General features: G+C 52.9%; 2 protein-coding genes across 2 annotated transcripts; both read right to left on the bottom strand.

Annotated features, from left to right (window-relative positions):
• Positions 1-141: 141 nt before the first annotated feature.
• On the bottom strand, positions 142-4500 carry RDH5 (retinol dehydrogenase 5). Its single transcript, XM_028110921.2, has 4 exons — positions 3015-4500; positions 2600-2858; positions 740-903; positions 142-469 (listed from the first exon to the last, which is right to left on the bottom strand). The coding sequence occupies exons 1-4, from the start codon at positions 3322-3324 to the stop codon at positions 246-248; spliced, it is 957 nt and encodes a 318-aa protein (XP_027966722.1). The 5' UTR covers positions 3325-4500; the 3' UTR covers positions 142-245.
• A 189-nt stretch (positions 4501-4689) lies between these two features.
• On the bottom strand, positions 4690-8393 carry BLOC1S1 (biogenesis of lysosomal organelles complex 1 subunit 1). Its single transcript, XM_028110923.2, has 4 exons — positions 8242-8393; positions 7393-7465; positions 5147-5279; positions 4690-4894 (listed from the first exon to the last, which is right to left on the bottom strand). Exons 1-4 carry the CDS (start codon positions 8300-8302, stop codon positions 4784-4786), a joined length of 378 nt encoding a protein of 125 aa, XP_027966724.1. The 5' UTR covers positions 8303-8393; the 3' UTR covers positions 4690-4783.
• Between the last annotated feature and the right edge of the window lie 5705 nt (positions 8394-14098).

The raw sequence follows: 14098 nt of genomic DNA, 5'->3' as shown, positions 1-14098 counted from the left end.
CACCCATGTGCCCAGTGGTTGCTAGTGGTTTTGCAGGTACTAAACACGCTGGGGACCCTGGGCACTAAGTCAGCCTAAGGGGTAGCACTTAAATGGGGTCAGTCTCCCACTGGACAACTTCATTTCTGCCCACCTACAGTGTTTTGTTTGTTTAACAAGACATATTTATTGAGTGCTTATTTTGTGCCAGGCATCAGGCAGTACCAGGGTGGGAGCAGAAACAATGTGCTGCGGGAAGGCTGGATTCAGCAGACTGCCTGGGTGGGCTTGGGAAGGACCCAGGTGAGCACAGCATCCACCAGGCTGGCTGGCAGGTAGGAGGCTGGCAGCCAGAGCAGCTTGGCATCCCAGCCTGGGCTGTAACGGGTTCTGGGGTAACGAGCAGTCAGGGCATGCTCCAGGCACCTGCTCACCTTGGTCAGGTCTGCGTCACAGATCAGGTTCATGATGCGCTGCTGCACTTCCAAGTCTGCATCCCAGGAGGTGGTTGTAATCAGTGTCCCTTCCCACTCCAGCCCATGCCAGGCCCTGTCTTCTGGGTTCTGGAGCTGGTCCCCAGCAGAGGTCAGAGGGATCCTTAGTCCCTCCCCAATTTGGCAAGTGGGCAGGTTCCACATGGCCTGGGTGTCCTTCTGTGGCACCCCATTCACCCTCACGTCCTCCCAGCAGGCTGGTGTAGGACAGGCCTTTCTGGCACTCTCCTTTCCCCTCGTAAGCCCGTGTGGGCCCAGATACTCACATTTGGTGAGGAAGGCGTCCCCATAGGCGGCCTGTGTGGCGGGAGGTAGCCGTGCCCAGCACTCCTGCAGTGTCTCCTCCAAACACTTGAGATTTGTCACAGGGGTTCGGAAGAAGCCAGGCTCCACGATGGAGACTCGGACCCCAAAATGAGCCACATCCCGCCTGGATGGGGATAGAGGGAGGGTTCTGGCTTCTTGCCTTTATAGGAAAGGGATCCTCAGGGACTTGGGTGTGGGGGCTAAAATGGGAAAGTTATCACGGGCCGAGAACCGGGGTTTTGAAGGTAAAGGGGATCCCTGCTGTCCTGGGATGGGGGCAAGTGGGCTGTGTATTTATGAGGTTTGTTTTCGTTTGTAGTCTAAGATCTAGAACAGGGGTCAGTAAACTTCTTAAAGGGCCAGACAGTAAATATTTTTGGCAATACAGGCCTAAAAATTAATGATATCAGTCAGGGAGGTACTTACCTCACCATTTTATAATGTAACCATTTAAAATGTAAACACCAGGGGCGACTGGGTGGCTCAGTCGGCTGGGCATCCGACTCTTGATTTTGGCTTGGGTGGTGATCTTGGGGTCATGGGATTGAGCCTTGCAGCAGTGGGGAGTCTGCCTGAGATTCTCTCTCCTCCCTCTGCCCCTCCCCCCATGCACACGCACGCTCTCTCTCTCAAATAAATACTCTTTAAAAAAAATAATAAAATGTAAACACACCATTATTAGCTGGTAGGCAGTTGGCCACATTTGGCCTAAGAACCAGTTTGCCAACTCCTGACCTAGAACTACCCCATTCCCTAGGTCCCAGAGCATAGGGTTTAGTCCTGGGTGCTGGACAGGAAAGGTGTAGGCTGGTATTTGCTGGGCAGACTGCACACGCACCGAACCTCCTTGACACAGATGCAGAAATCCAAGTAGAAAGTGTGTGTTCCATGATGCTGACTGGAAAATTAAAGGACCAAGCGACAGGGACAGAAGTACACGAAATTCTTTGCTGGGCGATGGTGACGAAGGCAGGCTTCCTATAGAAGGTGGGCTGGCTGGGGGCACATTACTGCTCAAAATTCAGACCCTGATTCCCTGTGGTACCTGTCAAGTGTCCTTTGTGCTCTCATGGGACTTCGAACATTGTTACTTAATTTAAAAAAAATTTTTTTTTTTTTAGATTTTATTTATTTATTTGACAGCGAGAGAGGGCACACAAGCAGGGGGAGCGGGAGAGGGAGAAGCAGGCTTCCCACCGAGCAGGGAGCCCGACGCGGGGCTTGATCCCACGACCCTGGGATCATGACCTGAGCTGAAGGCAGACAGATGCCCCCAATTTTTTTTTTTTGTTTGTTTGTTTAAAGATTTTATTTATTTGAGAGAGTGAGCACTAGAGAGAGCAAGCATGAATGGGAAGCAGAGGGAGAGGGAGAAACAGACTGCCCGCTGAGCAGGGAGCCCGACATGGGGCTCGATCCCAGGACCTGGGATCATGACCTGAGCCAAAGGCAGACGCTGAATCTACTGAGCCACCCAGGCGGCCCTGCACGTTTCTGTTTGAATATGGAGGGCAGGAGAACGTAAAGGTGAGGGGCAAGCAGACCTGGGGGTAAGTCCCACTGCTTCCACCAACGGGTTGTGTGGTCTTGGGTAAGTTATGTTACCCTGTGGATATTCATGCCCACCCCTTAGAGGGCTGCTGGGAGAAAAAGAGGAGAAAATGTTCTGTAAAGGTACTAGCTCATCACAAGTAGTAGTTACTAATACTACTACTAGGGGCAAGAGTTTAGTTGAGCCCTAAACTGTCTCCTCTTCAGGACCCCACCATGCTAGGTTTTAGTCATCTCTGCAGGGCAGCCCAGGGCTCTGCACCCCTCACCTCAGGCTGTCAGAGAAGGCCTCCAGGCCAAACTTGGAGACACAGTAGCCCCCACCACTGGCTGCCAGGCGACCCAGGACACTGGTGATGTTGACCACCCGGCCCCGGGCCTGCTGCAGCAGGGGCAGCAGGGCAAGGGTGATGCCGATGGGACCGAGTGTATTCACATTCAGCACCCGATGGAAATCATTCTGTGTGAGCCACGGTGTGGGCCCAATGATCCCGGCCACACCAGCATTATTCACCAGACCAAAAAGCCCTGTGGAGAGATGAGACAGATACCACAGGGTAGGTAAGGCATTCCAGCGCGCTCTCTCCCGATCACTGCTCCTTCCCCACGCAGTCCCTCCAGCTTCCCACTGCCCCTGTGAGTGAGCACCTTGCACCATGGCCCGGCGGCCCCGGCGCTACTCACCTGCTTCCCCAACATGTGTTTCCACCCACTTGGCTGCCCGCTGGACACTCTGGGGATCCGTGACATCCAGCAGGGTGGTGTGGAGGCGGGAGGAGGCCACCCGCTGTAGGTCCTCTGCCCCTGAGGGGGTCAGGCAGCTGGCCAGGACTCGGAAGCCTCTCTGGTCCAGTCTCAGGGCCAGAAGCTTCCCGAAGCCTGAGTCACAGCCGGTGATGAAGACGAAAGCATCGCTGGCGGGCAGGCTCTGCCGGTCCCTGAGTGACCACAGCACTGCCCAGAGCAAGACTCCCAGCAGCAGAGGCAGCCACATGGCCAGAGCCCAAGTGACCGGCAGGTGGCAGCCGAGGCTGGGCAGGAAAACTTGTCTAGTTTACTCTGGCTCTTAAACCCTTGTCCCTAACATCCTCCCTAGCTGGAAGTCTGGTCTGAGCAGATTGAGAAGTTATCTGCTTGGCAGGTAACTGGCAAACGCTGGCTCACCTAAGCAAAGCAAAGATCCAGGCAGACCCTTTATCTGCGGCCACCTCACCTAAAGCCAGATGAGCCGGGGCCGGGGCACGGGAGCAGAGGAATCTGCTTGGCTTTCACCTCTCCTGCTAAGCCAGTGGCATCTGAATTCTCTACATGTAAACTGGGCCTTATTTTTGGGAACACGTACAGGGCAAAGAGCACTTCAGTCCTGTTGGCCCCAAACTTCTCACCGCATCTCTGAACCTGTTTTCTACCCTACCAGTGGGGCCAGCACCCGCCGTGGCCCAGCTGGGAGCTGTGGAGGGTCAAGGGCGATCATGTGTGAGGAAGCACATGAAAAGCTGCCGGCTTCGACTCATCAACACGTGTGAGACTAGGGGAGCCCCCTCTGAGCACCCAGCTCCTGCGCCCCTGCTTACCTCCTCTGGGGAAAGCGAGCAGGTAGTACAGTGCCTGAAGCTCCTTCTTTTGCTCCGTTTGAGAGACTTTGCTTCCAGTCTTTCCAGGCTTCCACACTAGCTACAGCTAATGCCAAAGTCTGCAGTGGGTGGCCTGGGTCCCGGAAGTATTAAGTGTGTGTGTCGGGGGGGGGGGGCTGGGAGGAGGAGCCAGGGAAGCTGGAGGCGGCAGTCAAAGCCAAGGCTTGGCACAGGCCAGGCATGCCCAGGCCCCCTTCCCGGCTGTCTTTTCCAGCCAGGGTGCCTGATTGCCTCTGTCATGGACTACTAGGAGGAGGGACATGTCAAGGATGGGCAGCTGCCGCTCTCTGTTGGTGACCTTGGACCTGCCACTCCTCCTCCTTCCAAGTCCTGAAGCGCCCCCATGCCCAAGAATTAATCTCCAACCTGGTCCGGACTCATGACACTGCTTAGCACCAGGCTGGGAGAGGCCACGAGCTCGTGGAGAAGCAGAGAGCCAAAGCCGGGACCAAGCCTGCTCTGCGTCATAGTTCTCCTCTGCAGGGAACTGAAGTCCTGAGTTAGGAAGCTTGGGGCAGGTGCCACTAACCTTCTCTGGGGAGGTGTGGGAAACTTCCGCCCTCTGCTTACGCAACATGCACCGGCACCAGGCCCAAAGGGGGATGGGATGGTAAGAGGACGCTGGTTCTACCCTTTACCCAAAAGGTAACTGTCACTTAGGGAAGCAGTCTTTGAATCTTCCACTCCTACCCACCACGCTGGGCTAGTAGCTCTTTGAAACATACCACGGAGAAACGGAGGCTTGTGTTTTATTCTTGGCCTGTCAGCTTCCCCCATGGGGGAGGTAGGAGGGGTGGCGTAGAGGGAAGGGAAGAGGGGCTAGGAGGGGGCAGACTGCAGCTGCCCTTTGTACACATATTCCAGTGCAGTGGCAATGGTGCGCATGTCCAGCTCGATGCTCCGAGCCCAGTTCTCCACATCCCCGATTTCCTGGGAAGGGGAGGAGATGGGAGGCTGGGAATCAGGGTGCGTGGAGTGTGGCAGATAGGGACACCTCCAGCCATCCCCTAGAAAGGGCTTTGCTTGAACCCACCAACTACTTTTATCTCTCTAGCTTCTCGGACACTGGGGCCATAGATACCATTTCTGGGACCATCCCCATTTTCTTTTTAACCTGAGGCCTGAGCTGACCTGACTGGAGGCAGTCAGTAGGGTCCCAGTGCTGTAGGGAGTGTGGCCCACCTTGAGTGCCTGATTGAAGTTCTCCACCATCCCGATCCACTGGCCTGTTTGCTTGGCAAACTGGGCAGCCTGGACCTGTAGGGTCTTCACTTCATGGTCCAGCTTTCTCTGGTTCATGTAGGCCTGGGCCACACTAGAGGTCGGAAGAAGGATGAGATCAACTCACCCAACTGGTGGGGACTGGTTTCCAGGACTAATATTCCACTGCGAGGGTGGGAGGGCAGCCAGCAGCCAGACTGGGGAAAACCTCACGATTCTGGCCATTCTTGGATGTGATGCAAATGACTACCATTCATGCAAATGAGCCAGCTGCTTCCTCCCACTCCGAGCATTCCCAGGAGAGCCTAGCTGGGAGCTGACTGAACACTTACCATCTCCTACCCCACAGAGGAATTCCTAAAGCTGGGTGAGAGAAGGGAGGATTAACCTGGAGGGAATATCCCTGGGGAAGAAGCTGGGAGGGTAGAGGGGGCTCAGAGAAGCTGGGAAAATCCAGCAGCAGGGACACAGCTGGCCGTGCTTGGAAGCCCAGGGATCTGTGCAAGAAGTTGGGAAGGGAAATTGAGCCCCTCCCTGAATCTGGGGTGGGATGGGCGAGCAGCCCCCCTCCCCAGGAACTCAGGGTCAAGAGAAGATATCCCAGGGGCTTCTTCTTGGCTCTCAGTCTCTCTCCCAACCCTTCTCCTTTCGCCCACACAGATGGAGGAACACACACACACACACACACACACACAATCTCTCTCTCTCACCCTTTCTTCCTTCTGCTCTGGGCAGTTTTTCTTTTCTCCTCAATCAAGATTGTCTGCAGTTACCATTAATGCCATGAGGTTGCTATCCCCAAACCCCTGCTCTGCCCCCCTTCCCCCAATCTCCCCATCCCACAACTGTTCTCTCTCATTGGCTGGTGAGTTTTTCGCTCCCCATCCTAAAGCTCTAGGTCATCTGGGAGACTCCACATCCGCTGCCCAGCCCCCACTGGAATCTGTGGGGGCTGGAGGGGGCAAGGGGTTGAGGTGGGTGGAGAGAATGGGAAGGACACCTGACAGGGGCTGAGATAGACTAAGGCTTTGTTTTCCTTCCCAGGGAAGGAGAGGACCGTGGGCAGCAACACAAAACCCTTTCTAATCTGGCTTTGGCTTAGTTGTCCTCTAAGCTGGAAGAGGGGTGGCCCCTAGCAAAGGAAGAGCAGAGGGAGAAGTCTGGGCCAGTCTCACAGCAGAGCCCAAGAGGCGCCAATGTGGGAGGGAGGAAAGGGGGCAGACCTTGTCCTTTCTCTTTGGGACACAGCTTGGCCATAGTGGGGGGGGGGTAGTGTAGGAGCTGAAACAGTAATAGCAGGGGGGCTCCCAATGCTTTAAGAGAGTCCCCTGGCAGTTCCTAAAATCCTAGTTTTTCCTGTTGACCTCCCACTCTCACACTGAGTGAAGGGAGAAGTCTGGAGGGGAGGGAGATCAGAGGCCCCAACCACAGCCTCCTTGTCCCCTCATCTTCCCCAGAGATGAGTAATGAAGATGACAGTCCCTGTATGGCTCACTTGGGTGACTCAGTCTCTGGATTCACAACCAAGCTATTCTACTTGTCCTGGGGTGGAAGGCATCATACTTCCCCCTTTCTTCCAATCATCATCTCAGTACTCTTCTGGGTCACTCAGGGTCAAAAGACAATATTCTTTGCTCCTTCCCAAGTCTTCGGTTGTTACTGACATTCTCCTATAGGACTGTGGCAGGAGGTGGGCTCCGGAGACCCGGAAGGAAGGGACGAGACGGCCTGGCTCTGCTATAGCTCCTGGCGTAGGTTCTGCCCTCACCCTCACCAGCTGTGCCATCTCTCTCCCGTCAGCTGCTCCCCAGGCCTGCCAGAGGGTGGGAGGTAGAGAAGGAGAGGGTGGCAAGTTTTGGGGAAGGGGGGTGCTTGCCCTCCTGCTGAGGCGACAGCTGCACTTGGAGGGGTGAAGGGAAGTGGGCAGATGGCATCAAGCTGTGAGCAACAGGGAGGTTACTGTGGGGAGGGGGGACTCTGGCCGCTTCTCCAACCACTGCAGCTGCTCCTCGGTTAGGGGTCAGAGCTGACTCAAGCCTCTCCCCATGAAGTTAAGCTGGCGGAGGGGAGGGGAGGGGAGGGAATGAATGGAACACCTCACCCCCTCAACAGCAATCCGAGGTCTGGACCTTGTCAATGCCTAAACTTGTGTGTGTGTGTGGGGGTGGGGGTGGGGGTGGGGGAGGGTGCTGATGGGGAGTTCATACCCCACATTGAGGTGATCCACCAAAGCTTCTGTCAGGCAGGTCGCTGCAGTGATAGCTTCTCGCCTCCTCTTCTCTGGGGATAGGGGAAAAGGATTGGAGTGGAGACTCGGTTTTCTGAAGGGTGCTAAGGGTCGCCACCCATTAATTACTATTCCGCTAGGTGCGGGAACATCTCAACTAATCTCACAGTGCCGGAGCTGAAAAGGACCTTGCAAAACATAAAGCAAGCCTTTTCATTTTATTGTTTTTCAAACTTTTTATTAAAAAATTTTTTTTTTCCTAATTCTTTTCATTTTAGAGGTGAGTTAACTGGTACCCTGGGAACGGAAGCGACTCGCCCAGGGGCGCTAACGAGTCAGTGGCAGCCACCCAGGACTCCAGACCCCCGGCACTATTTTCCCACTATCTTGGCTTGAGGATTCCCAGGCCAGATCCTCGAAGGGCCCCACCCCCATTTCCGTCGTTTCAGGCCGCCAAGACTCTCATCCCAGTCGGGCCCCAACACCCCGGTCCCTCAGGAGCGTCCCTTCCCATTTTCGGGCCGAGAGGGCCTCCCTGGGCCAATCGGCACAGCGCTGTTCCACGCGCAGGGGCGGGGCGCGGATGCGGGGAGACGGAGCGTGGGGGGCGTTACGTGGAGGGGGGCCGGCTCGCAGTGTTGCCGAAGGGACCAGAGCCCGTTGGCAAGGGAACGGGATTTCCAAAAAAGCGCCCCCACCCCCTCCCCGCCGCCCGCGCCCACCAGCCCGCGTCCTTCCCTGCATCTGGGCCGTTACTCGAGGTCCAGGCTCCGGGCTGAGGCTAGGCCGCGGCGGGAGAGAAAACGGCGGACGGGGACGATCGGCTCACCCTGCAGCTCCTTGCGTTCGTTCTGCTTGGCCTGGTGTTCCTTCAGCAGGCGGGACAGCATGGTGGCGGCGGGCTGGGGGCTGGGCACACCAGGCCCCCTCCGACTCCAGGAACTGGAACCCGCACCTCGGCTCCCGCGGGGCCCGGGTCACGTGACCGCAATGTCACGTGAGGCCGGGACCGCCCCCTTTTGAGAGCGGGGGTGGAGGGTATAGAAGATCTTGGCTTTGAACCGAGGGACTAGTAGAGGTTTGGGGGCAAATGCGCTCTGGTTTTTTTGCGGGGGCTCCCTTTTTTGTGAGTGTTGGAAGAAGTTTTCTTTAGTGCGCGTATCGCGGAGCCCGTTTTGATCGTCTCCTTTGGATGTCAGGGCTCCCGGGGAGGGTCGGTACTGCCGGGCTGTGCATCATTGTTCCTTTACTGGGGGAGCAGAGGCTCCCTGGACTCATTGGAATTCTTTTCCTTTCCTCGCCTTTCCGTCCTGGCAGCTCTGGTCGCTTCTCCGCTGATTCTCAGCACCCTCCCTCTGGGAGGGAATGCTTTCCTCTCTTTTCCAGCCCCTTCGCTTCTCACCACCCTGCCAAGATCCCTCAGCTCTGGTGATCACTGTAGAGAAGAAGCATTTTCGGCATTTCAAGCGGCCTCTTAGGGAGCTTTGCTAATTTGGCTGGCTATGTGTGGTGAATGTATAATCCCATCTCTGTCCTTTTGTGGTCAGGGAATGCGAACCCTTTCAGTCTTACCAGAAGAGTAAGTGCTGCCGTCACGGGAAAAGGTAAATCATATAACACCTCTCTGAACTAAAGAGAAATGCTTCCGGGATTAACTCCAACAAGAAAAAAATTATAAATATCACCATCATATTCTTGCTATTGCCATCGTTTCTCTTGGTGCACCACGCACTAACATGCTCAGTGTCTCTCTGGGCAAGTTGCTTATGCTCTGGATTTTGGTTTTCTCCCTAGGAAAGTAAGGGGATTGGATTAAATCAGTAGTTCTTTTTTTTTTTTTTAAAGATTTTATTTATTTATTTGACAGAGAGAGAGACAGTGAGAGAGGAAACACAAGCAGGAGGAGCGGGAGAGGGAGAAGCAGGCTTCCTGCCGAGTAGGGAGCCCGATGCGGGGCTTGATCCCAGGACCCTGGGATCATAACCTGAGCCGAAGGCAGACGCTTAACGACTGAGCCACCCAGGTGCCCCTAAATCAGTAGTTCGCAGCCCTGGCTAATCATTAGAACCGCCTGGGGAAGTTTTTAAAAAATTCCCTGGCCCTAGACTGAGTAAGTAGATCTCTAAGGAGTGGAACCCAAGCATAAGTATTTTTTAAAAGGTTGTTCATCTGATTCTAGTATGCATCGGTGGTTGCGAATCACTGGACTAAACCATATCTAAGACTGTTTTCCAGCTTCAGCATTCTCTCCTTTTGTGGTTCAGTTACATAGTAGAAAATTGGCTTCACGATATATACTTACAGGGGAAGAGAAATAGGTGCTGATTTAGAATAAAACAGTCTTGAATTTTCTGAGAGTTGAGGGATTACTCATTGAGTCATTCAGCTATTTGCAGAGTAGCATCTTAAATCCTGAGAGGTGTGCAACGGTGAAAGGATTAGTGAATGAAATGGTTAAGTGGTAGCATAAAGCAGAACATTAAAATGCCACCAAGATAAAAATTCTGAATAAAAATGTTGGATACTGCATATGTGTCTATGCTTATATGTGTACTATAATTTATTTTCCCAACATTTCCTGGGTACTTACCATGGGTCAAACACTTTACACATATTAATTCATTTAATCCCTAGATCTATGGTGTGAGTTATTGTTGCCCTCCATTTTCAGATGGAGAATCTGAGGTACAGAGCAGTTAAATAATAGAGCTGATAACTGGTAGAGCTAGGCTGCAAATCCAGGCTATCTGACTCCAGAGCCCGAGTGTAACCACCGTCCTATGCTGCATAAACCATGGGAAAGACCCCAGGAGGGTAGGCTCTGTTTTGTCACTATGCCCTTCTAGCTTGTGGGCACAGTTGGAGGGAATCCTGGTGGGGGAGGAGTGTTTGGGAAGAGGCTCCGCTCCAGCGTGGGGTTGATCAGTAGGAGCGGGAAGAGTGAGAGCATCACCGGGCAGCCTTGTCCCATCCTTCCCCCAACCCCCGTTTGGCTCCACCTTCCAACTGCAGTGAGCAAGCAAAATAGAAGCACATTGGAAGATGCTCGGTGCCTCACTCCCAGAGCTGTGGGGCCTGGGAGAGAAGAGCGGGGGTTGGAGGGAGTACCAGAAAATGGTTACTTGGGGATGTGAAACAGAGGGCAGGGGCTAATGAGGGGGGTTGGTGTTGGGGGTTTTGGTGGTGAGTTTGTGAATGTTAAGATTAGGCTGACTCAGGGAGAGTGCCAGCCCGTCCTGTGTTACCCTCACCCACCCTGGCACAACTGCTTGACATTTTCACAATCAGTATAGAGACTGCCAGGAATCTGCAGACATCAGCCCCACCCCCCTCCCCACACACTGGCTGTTCCTTTGCCCTAGAGCTGGGCAGAGGACATGGGTACCTCTATCTGGGGACTCCAGCTGATCTCTCCAGGGTCATCCTCCAGATGCTCTTTTTCTAGGCTTTTCCTGCTCACTGTGTAACTTCAGTTTCTGCTGAGTTGAAGCTCAACTCCCCACCCGCCTTTGCTTGAGACGGACACAAGTTTCATGAATCTCTGGAGAATGACTTTTGACATTTGAAATCTCTTTCTGCCCACATCTCTTTATACTCCCCGCCCCCCAGATTATTTCCTCTTAGAATGAATGAATGCAACCCCACACTCCTTTCCTTCCCCACTCATTTCCTTGTTCTTTTTTGAGGTCTTTTCCTGGGTTAGCGTTACCTAGCAAGTTCTAAACTGAACGCCTGGGCCAAACATTCGGGCCGAAAGCTGCTGAGTTGTTAAGGGTTGGATGGGGACTGAAGGAGAACATTGGGGTGAGTGGAGAAGGCTTCTCATACTGGGAAGCCTGGCTGGGTTTCAAGAGGGGGGTACTGTTGGTGGTGTGGCCAAGTTCCAAATGTTGGACTGCAGCCAGTGCTCAAAGAAAAGGGGCCCTCAAGACAGTCTAAATGGCTCCCTGTGGGAAGTGACCTCCCAGTCCTTCTCCAGAAAATGCATGGGTTTCCCTTGGATCCTCAAAGATGAGAGCAGTGAAGTCATTTCCCCAGCGATTCCTCTCAATCACATTTATATTCTCTCTCTCCCAGCCACTCCCATAGTTCAAGCTTTGGCTACAGCCAGAATTCAGAGGCAGGCAGAAGGATTCCAGTGCTGGAGACTTGGGTGGGGTGAGAAAGTCCTCGTGTTGTGTGTGTTGGGGAGGAAGAGACTGACCCTGGGACATATGCTCCAAGGCTCTGCTGCCAGATGAGGTGGAGGGAGAAGTTAACCCTGCAATGTGTTCTGGAAGTGTTTGCCTGTAAGCTAGAGGCAGCAGCTGGAAAATGTGTAATCTGGGGAAGCTGAAAAACAGGGATCCCAGATGGAGGCAAAAAAGGTTGTTAGAGGGGGAAGGGGCTGGAGAAAGCCTCAGCTTCCACTGAGGTAGGGCTGAAGCCTTTGCTGGGCCTGGACATTAATCAATTTTTAAAATTATTTTGAAATGGTTATAGGCTCAGAGGAAGTTGCAAAAATAGTACATGAAGTCCTGTGTACCCTTCACCCAGCTTTCCTCACTGATGACATCTGATATAACTGTAGCACAATATCAAACCCAGGAAGCTGACATAGGGACACTGTTCACTAGCTTACAGGCCTTATTCAGTTTTCATCAGTGTTCTACATGCATTCATTTGTGTGTGTCAGTGTGTGCATGTGTGTGTAGTTCTATGCAGTTTTAGCCCGTGTATAGATTTGAATACCACCAAAATCAAGACACAGATCTCTTCATTACCACAAAGGAACTTCCTGTGCTATCTCTTTTTTTTTTGGCATTTATTTAATTTATTGAGAGAGAGAGAGAGAGCACAAAATGGGAGGAATGGCAGAGGCAGAGGGAGAGGGAGAAGCAGAGTCCCCGCTGAGCAGGGACCCTCCCCAGACTTGGGGCTGGGTCCCAGGATCCCATGATCATGACCTGAGCCGAAGGCAGACGCTTAACCGACTGATCCGTCTAGGCGCCCCTATTTATTTATTTTTGAAGTATAATTAACACACGATGTTATGTTAGTTTCAGGTGTAATGTGCTATCTTTTTATTCTCACCTCCTCCCATCCCTGTCCCCTGGCAGTCAATAATCTCTTTGTCATCTCTATAGTTTTAATTCGTTTTAATTTCATGAATTTCCAAACTCTTGATTCAAATACAAGAAGTTCTTGGCAGGTTGTTTATTCAAACACCGAGCTTCATTCTCCAGATCCCTCTAGCTTCTTCATTCCGCTCCCCCACTTCACCTACAATCTTGTGCCCCATTCCAACAATCTGGTCTTCACTTCTCCTTTAGGGAAAATCGACATGTCTAAATTTACTAGGCTGGTCTAGGACTCTTACATTCCCCCGCCCTCCCTTGCCCCACTATTTATAGCCAGGCTAATTTTGGGCAGCCTCTCTCTCTTTTCCTGCTCCTTCCTAGTGTGGTGGGTGAGATGACTTTTCAAATATTTGGGCAGAGGAGGTCAGGAGCAGATTCTTGGCATCTGATTTCAACCTTGGATTTAGCAGGAGCCAGTGGGGTGAAGAGAAGGGAGGCAGAAGCCGCAGGTGCAGAGAGGAAGGCACCTGGGCCTCTAAAGGCATTTGACCCACGTTGGAGATCTCGGCTCAGAGTCAGGAGTCCTGGGTTCTATACTGATTTGACTACTCTGCATTCTCATATCAGCTCTACTGTCTGGGGCTCTAAGATGGAAAAGGGGTAGAGAGGGCAGATCTGGGGGATAATAAAAGGATCCTGGTGCCGGCTTGCTGGCAGCACATGTGTTTCCTCGATAGCCCCTAGTTAGAGCTGTGCTAGTCCCCTTGAGGGAATGTCTGCAGTATACTGTTGCAAAATCAGAGGCCCAAATCTTCAAATGTATAGCAACTTACCCAAGGCAAGGATTGTCCCAGGGCCAGCAGAGAGAGCGCCTACCTTTCTGTTTGTTTTTAAAAGTGTAGTCTTGGAAAAAGAAGTAAGAGAGACAAAGGGAGCATGGGAAGAGAAATTAGGTAGGGTGCATTGGGGCTTTTAAGAAAGTGAGGGAGAGGGGCATCTGGGTGGCTCAGCTGTTAAGCGTCTGCCTTTGGCGCAGGTCATGATCCCAGGGTCCTGGGATCGAGCCCCGCATCGAGCCCCGCATCGAGCCCCGCATCGAGCCCCGCATCGAGCCCCGCATCGAGCCCCGCATCGAGCCCCGCATCGAGCCCTGCATCGGGCTCCCTGCTCGGCGGGAAGCCTGCTTCTCCCTCTCCCACTCCCCCTGCTTGTGTTCCTGCTCTCGCTGTGTCTCTCTCTGTGAAATAAATAAATAAAATCTTAAAAAAAAGAAATAAAAAAAAGAAAGGGAGGGAGAAAAGAAAATATTTAAAAAAATTTCATATTTAAATAATCTCTCCCCCCAACGTGAGGCTCAACCTTATGGCTCTGAAGTAAGAGTCGCATCCTCTACCAACTGAGCCAGCCAGGCACCCCATGAGAAGAGAACATCTTTTTTTTTTTTTAGATTTTTATTTATTTATTTGTTAGAGAGAGTGAGTGCGAGAGAGTGAACAAAGGTACAAGCAGGGGGAGCTGCAGGCAGAGGGAGAAGCAGGCTCCCCGCTGAGCAGGGAGCTCGATGCGGGACTCGATCCCAGGACCTTGGGATCATGACCTGAGCCGAAGGCAGATGCTTAACGACTG

Source organism: Eumetopias jubatus, unplaced genomic scaffold (genome assembly GCF_037043125.1).
Source record: "Eumetopias jubatus isolate StellerSeaLion01/CBP00866 unplaced genomic scaffold, mEumJub1_p1.0 scaffold_8, whole genome shotgun sequence".
Taxonomy (NCBI): Eukaryota; Metazoa; Chordata; class Mammalia; order Carnivora; family Otariidae; genus Eumetopias; species Eumetopias jubatus.
This window is presented reverse-complemented; position numbering and strand designations above follow the sequence as displayed.

Excerpts from the sequence above, each read along its gene's own strand:
- BLOC1S1 (XM_028110923.2), bottom strand. The coding sequence starts at position 8,302 with ATGCTGTCCCGCCTGCTGAAGGAACACCAGGCCAAGCAGAACGAACGC. Across the intron at positions 5,280-7,392 it reads GTGGATCACCTCAATGTGGG|TGTGGCCCAGGCCTACATGA; the intron begins GTATGAACTCCC and ends TCCGACCTCTAG. Across the intron at positions 4,895-5,146 it reads ACTTCAATCAGGCACTCAAG|GAAATCGGGGATGTGGAGAA; the intron begins GTGGGCCACACT and ends TCCCCTTCCCAG.
- RDH5 (XM_028110921.2), bottom strand. The coding sequence starts at position 3,324 with ATGTGGCTGCCTCTGCTGCTGGGAGTCTTGCTCTGGGCAGTGCTGTGG. Across the intron at positions 2,859-3,014 it reads AACACATGTTGGGGAAGCAG|GGCTTTTTGGTCTGGTGAAT; the intron begins GTGAGTAGCGCC and ends ATCTCTCCACAG. Across the intron at positions 470-739 it reads GGACGCCTTCCTCACCAAAT|ACTTGGAAGTGCAGCAGCGC; the intron begins GTGAGTATCTGG and ends CCTGGGATGCAG.